This window comes from Vigna umbellata, chromosome 11 (genome assembly GCF_029865625.1).
Source record: "Vigna umbellata cultivar VRB3 chromosome 11, Vumbellata_1.0, whole genome shotgun sequence".
Taxonomy (NCBI): domain Eukaryota; kingdom Viridiplantae; phylum Streptophyta; class Magnoliopsida; order Fabales; family Fabaceae; genus Vigna; species Vigna umbellata.
The window spans coordinates 4,615,471-4,621,683 of record NC_142175.1 but is presented as its reverse complement, the minus strand read 5'-3'; the positions used below and the strand labels follow the sequence as shown (position 1 = coordinate 4,621,683).

At 33.0% G+C, this 6,213-nt stretch overlaps 1 protein-coding gene across 1 annotated transcript; it reads left to right on the top strand.

The window, feature by feature from the left end:
• Positions 1 to 1,485: 1,485 nt before the first annotated feature.
• Positions 1,486 to 4,392, top strand: LOC124822835 (uncharacterized). Its single transcript, XM_088102415.1, has 7 exons — positions 1,486 to 1,911; positions 2,415 to 2,591; positions 2,691 to 2,837; positions 3,020 to 3,121; positions 3,205 to 3,275; positions 3,387 to 3,454; positions 4,027 to 4,392. The coding sequence occupies exons 1-7, from the start codon at positions 1,720 to 1,722 to the stop codon at positions 4,263 to 4,265; spliced, it is 996 nt and encodes a 331-aa protein (XP_087958541.1). The 5' UTR covers positions 1,486 to 1,719; the 3' UTR covers positions 4,266 to 4,392.
• Positions 4,393 to 6,213: the final 1,821 nt, after the last annotated feature.

The window sequence follows — 6,213 nt, the reverse complement described above, 5'->3', positions numbered from 1 at the left end:
GATTATTGCCTATTTACTTTTTTGTCCTATTTGTTTCTTATTTATTGCTTTATCTGTTGATTATATTTATCATCATTTATTTATTTCACAATATTCTTTCGATTGTGTCCACTAACAGCATGGAAAAGATAAAAACAGAAAAATATAAAACACACAAAACTTAAAAGTAAAAGCTGCTGAACTAAGAATGACAACATTGTTTAAATATGTATTTGTTAAACATAAAAAAAATGAAGAGATTGTTAAAGACAAAATTGTCTATACGCCCAAAAGCTCTCATGTTTTGAAGTTTAATCAAATAACATTAAAATGGATTAATAATAAGAAAATAACTTAGGGTGAGAACAAAAGACTTAGAGCCTAAACCTTAAACAAACACAACCTAGAACCAAAATTCCCAAACATAGAAAAACATATGAAAACACTTAGGTCCTAGGAAATAGAAAAACATCTAGGCTAAAACACCTAGACACATGGCTAAACATGTCCTACCTAAAGTGTCCAAGAGAGATTGAGATAAACAATTCATTCTTATAATACCTGAAATAGGTATTTGGCTTCTCTCGAAAACAAAATAGGTCGAGATAATGTCTTTGACAAAATACATTAAAAGACTCAATTATTATAATATGTAAGAAAGCTTAAGCGAACTAAACACTATCTGTCTAAAAAGAGACAAAAGCTAAAGAAGCGTTTACTTGACTAAACAATACCATGAACTCAACAAATACCGCATCTTTTGATAAAGTTTATCTACACTTGGTATCTTCAAAGGAAAGAACTTAATTGTATAATACTACTTAACGGTAAGAAATAAAAAACACTTTGTTGTTATGAGCCAACATTAAATGACATTATTAAATGGCAACGTTAAAAAACAATAAAAATGATAAGAAAAGTCATATGCTACCTACATAATTTACTCTAATTTTGCATTATTCTACACGCATCCTACAAACGAAATATCAAAATCTAAATTATATATTTTCTTTTATTAATCTTAAATTCCTTTTCTTACAAAAAGAAGAACATGCTTAATTTGAATAATCTTTGTCTTAGAAATAAATAGTACGTGGGTTATTATCTCATTTAAAAATTGTGACGCATGTTCTTTAGTATATATTCATTCAAGTATTAAAAAAAGCTTTAACTTTGAAATTACTTTCTTTCTGTATAATAGTCTAGTCTTTAAAATAGTTGTTTAACACGATTAACAAACTCATTAAATAATTAAAATTCGATATTTCTAAATGTCATAACCACAAAGAATGCGACATATCTAACATCGGTAAAATACTAGGGGATTGGGTTATTTTAGTAAATAAAAATTTGATACATACCAAAGAACTGTTCAGACACTTCTTCAAAATGCCCCTCGCACACGGTTCAAAATCCCGGGACCTTCGAAAGCGACTTACACAAACGAAACCACAAAAAAAAAAAAAAAAACATAAAATAGAAATCCCTAGGTTTTTCCAAATTCCAACAACCACGCACTTCCAAAGCGGAAAGGGTTTTTCCTTAAAGCTTCCAAACTTGCCACTTTCACCATAAAACCCTCTCTTCTTCAATTCAACCCATTCCATGTTCTTCTCCTTCTCCGACCACCCCATTCCATTCTCTTCCGATGTGACGCCGCACCAAATCAGAGCACAGCCAGTTGTCAAAGAATAACAACAAGCCCTGTGATTCGTATTGTGAGAAGGATCGTGGGTAAGAATGGAAGCGCGCGTGGGAATGGTGATGGAAGGGGGACAGAGAACCCTCAACGCCGACGGCGTCACGGCCAAGTTTCTGGTGCAGAACACTCACCAGCTCGGCACGCTGCATCAGCTTCTCGCCGGCGGCATCGCCGGCGCGTTTAGCAAAACCTGCACTGCCCCCCTTGCGCGCCTCACTATCCTCTTTCAGGTTTCTTATATTTTTAATTAATTGCTGGAAAATGTTTTTGCTTTATTTCATTTTTGTTGTATCTGTTTTAATTTTGTTGTGACCCTCTTTGATATGTGGTTTGACCTGAATGGTGTTTTTGAGCTTAGGCCGAATTGGGGAAATTGGTTTTTTAATGGGTTTGTGTTAAAGCTTATATTTTCTTTTTTTACTTTTTATTTTTTTTTATTAATCGTCGAACATGTAATTGCACTCAATTTTTCCATCTTTGAAAAATACTATTTTATTAAAATTATTTATAGTCTTTGTGGACTTTTTTTGGCTTGAATATAGAGATACCATGAATAATTATTAAAAAAAAATAAGGAAGAAAGGAAGATTGTAGAGGAACTAGAAAATAGTTTCTTAGTTATATTTAGTTTATCGGTTCTGTATATAGATCCATCATTCCTTTTTTGTTGATTCAAATTCAGTTTTATTAACTAGTATTTATCTTACTATTCTACATGTCTTGTCTTTAACAGGTGCAAGGTATGCATTCTGAGGTGGCAGCTTTGAGAAATCCTAGTTTATGGTGTGAGGCATCGCGTATTATCAATGAAGAAGGGTTTAGAGCATTTTGGAAAGGCAATATGGTGACCATTGCTCATCGTCTTCCTTATTCTGCGGTCAATTTCTATGCCTATGAACGCTACAAGAATGTAATCACTGGTGTTCTTTCTATACTGTAAGTGCTTCAGAAGTTATGGCAGCTGTTATTATGTGACTTGAATTAATATTGTTTATCTGTTGTGTTGTAGCTATTGCATTCACTGATGGGGGAGAATGTTAGGGGAAATTCAAGTGCACACCCCCTTGTGCACTTTTTTGGTGGTGGTTTGGCAGGTATAACAGCTGCTTCTGCCACATATCCTTTGGATCTTGTGAGGACACGACTTGCTGCACAGGTAACTTGATGTTTATGTGAGTTGAGAGAGAACCATCAGAGATACTTCTCTAACCATTTTTTTCATGGCATGAGTGGCTTGGATATAATTTACATTTGGTTGATTGAGCTGAATCCCATTTGTCATTATTTTCTGTTTACTCTTACCATGTTTATTGAGACGTATATTTTGTTCCTTTGCAGAGAAGTACCATGTACTACCGAGGCATCTCACATGCTTTCAGTACCATCTGTAGAGACGAAGGTTTCTTGGGTTTGTACAAGGGGCTTGGAGCAACATTGTTGGTATATTCACAATGTGCTTTTACTCTATTTTTATCATGCCATGTTCTTATTATTGACATAGCTTATCATTTTCTTCGATGCAGGGTGTTGGGCCAAGTATAGCTATTAGTTTTTCTGTTTATGAGTGGTTACGATCTGTATGGCAATCACAAAGGTGAATTTCTTTGTGTGAAATTTCAGAGTAGTTTATCATGAAGGTTACCTTGTTCAAGATGAAATATGATTTTGCAAATGTTAACTAATTTTCTATTTCTTCCAAATATAGGCCTGATGATTCTACTGCTGTGGTTGGTCTTGCCTGTGGCAGTCTGTCTGGTATTGCATCATCAACAGGTGGGTTCGCACTAATCTGAGTAATTGAGCATAACTTTCTTAAGTTTTCATGAATGATATTGCAGAACATGATAAATCATCATTGCCACTATAACCTTGTTACATTCTTGTAAACAATACCTTTCTCATCAGGCTTAAACTAGTCCAATATATTATTATAATTGGAAAGCTATCACTCTTGAAATACTTGAAAGTGAAGTCTCATTTCTTCTCTGTGATCAAGTAGATGATTGGGGTGCGGTGTAATCATTTTGCAAACTTTGCTTGGAATAACCGTTCAATTACCTGTCTCTAGTACCTAACAGGCTATATTAGTTTGTCTTATATGCCTGCTTTATTTCTTACTACGGTATAGCATGTCATGGGTATACACTACTTTCCCCTTTGTAGTGTAAGCTGATCTGTCTCCCATGAACATCGGTTTGCTAAAGAACTGTTTTCATTGAAAGAATGTGCTCAAGTAATGCCTTTCCATGACTGCGTTTACCAGTTAGAAAGTCATGTCAGTTTAAAAATTCCATTGTTTTGACATTATCTAAGTTTTTGTGTTTGATGTCTCATGCAACTTGCAGCAACATTTCCTTTGGATCTTGTTAGGCGTAGGATGCAATTAGAGGGTGCTGGTGGTCGAGCTCGTGTCTATAACACTGGCGTGTTTGGTGCATTTGGGCGCATAATTCAAACCGAAGGGGTTCGAGGTTTGTACAGAGGAATTCTGCCTGAGTACTATAAGGTTGTTCCGAGTGTGGGCATTGTCTTTATGACGTATGAAACACTGAAAATGCTTTTATCAGGAATTTCTAATTATTAGCATACTAAATTTCCAAATTTGCACCATATAACACTCTTGGGTTAAGGTAATTGAAAAGTACACTTTCAGGGATTGATCTCTTAGAAGATTGATATCATAATGAATACTTTCTAGGCAGTTTTGTTGAGGTGATTTTTTCCTGTTAATAATGGCAGCATTTTTGTTCTGTATACGTAGTTATAATTTCAGTAACAGCAATTATACCAACATCTAATGTTAGGTTGAAACTATTTGGTAGCTGATAATTTTATCAGCAAAACAGTTATATTTTAATGGTGCAATTGTGTTGTTAGTACAAGTAGAGGAAACGTGGAAAGCTTGTCGTTAGTAATTAAATATAAGACTTTTTTTCTAATTCTGGTTTATAGTATCATTAATGTGATGTTTAATTTTACGTTTGGTCTTTTAAAAATTAATGTTAGGAATGTCTCCAAAATTTCTAGTAAAAACATGATGTGCATTTAACAACAACAGTATTAAGTAATTCATTGACGTGGATGTATAATAATGAGCTTTGATATATATATATATATATATATATATATATATATATATATATATATATATATATATATATATATATATATATATATATATATAGATAGATATAGATAGATATAGATAGATAGATAAATTGATATACACTGACACATACGTGTCAAGCAAAATAGACATATATGAACATATATGGCTATGCCGTGTGTAATGTTTGTAACATTAACAGATTTTTAATATTGTTTGGTCTCAAAATTATATTCATTCATTTATAAAGATTAAAGATGAAAGTGATTCAAAGGTTAGGATAAAGATGAAATTTAATTTTATATAAAAGTTCAACAACTAAACATATTTAATTAATCATATAAAAAATTTTAATTATACATTTCAAAATATATAATACAAATATTTATGACTCGTTCAAATTTAGAATTAGTTTCTTTAAAAAGAACTATTCTTTAAGGTTACTTGTTTTGTTCTTTTATAAAAGTAGTTATAATATAGTTGTGGATATTTTTTTTTTTTTTGTGTTGGTTATATGATAATAACCTCTTCAAGATAGGTTGGACTAATACATAAAGAGATGTTATGGTGAGGATGAAGGTGTGAAAGCTATGGAGGAAGAGGGGTAAGGTTATGGGCTTGGTGCTTGTATGATGATGAGGTGGTGGTTTGATGATACTCTTAGAGTTAGATCAACTCTAGAGAAAAGTGGTTATAGAAAATCACATGGGATGTTCTAGTCTTTGATAACATAAGATGATTATTATGGCACAAAAATGATAGCATAACATTCAAAATTAAAGGTAATTACAAGAGGAGGAGACACCTATATATATATAGTTTAATGGTGTCTCAAAATTGTAGAAGCTAGACCTAAAAACCTAAACATGACTAGCTTGGATAATAAGGTGAAAAATTCTTTCCATTGTAAGAAAACATGTGACAAAAATCCTCTTCATTAGAAGGAGGACATGTAGCCACTACTTATGGGAAATCCTCTACAATATGAGCATGACACATGATAACTTTTACAAAGGTTTGGACAACCCACTCCTTACTCTTAGACATTCCACTTCGTCAACATTGGGTCTTGGCCTTTGTTGACTTAAGTTGATGGAAACCTAACTAGGAAAGTCCATTTTAAGGAGTACCAACTTAAGCTAAGGTTAAGAAAGGAAAGTTAAAGAAGGAAGTTTAAAGGCTCTTTCTTGATTTTCTTTCTCTAAGTCTTAGAAGAATTCTCTTCTAATACTTATATTGTTGTGTTGTAGGGTCTAATAAGGTTAGAAGATCATGGATCAACCAACCAAGAAGCATGATAAACCAAAGGAAGTGAAGGAACCAAGCTAGGAAGAAAATGAGTGAATTCTGGATTTAGCAACATGGCTTCTGAATTAGACTCATGAAGGATTTTGCCTTCCAGATTCAGATTTCGCCTAGCCAAAAC

Excerpts from the sequence above, each read along its gene's own strand:
- LOC124822835 (XM_088102415.1), top strand. The coding sequence starts at position 1,720 with ATGGAAGCGCGCGTGGGAATGGTGATGGAAGGGGGACAGAGAACCCTC. Across the intron at positions 3,122-3,204 it reads GGCTTGGAGCAACATTGTTG|GGTGTTGGGCCAAGTATAGC; the intron begins GTATATTCACAA and ends TCTTCGATGCAG. Across the intron at positions 3,276-3,386 it reads TCTGTATGGCAATCACAAAG|GCCTGATGATTCTACTGCTG; the intron begins GTGAATTTCTTT and ends TTCCAAATATAG.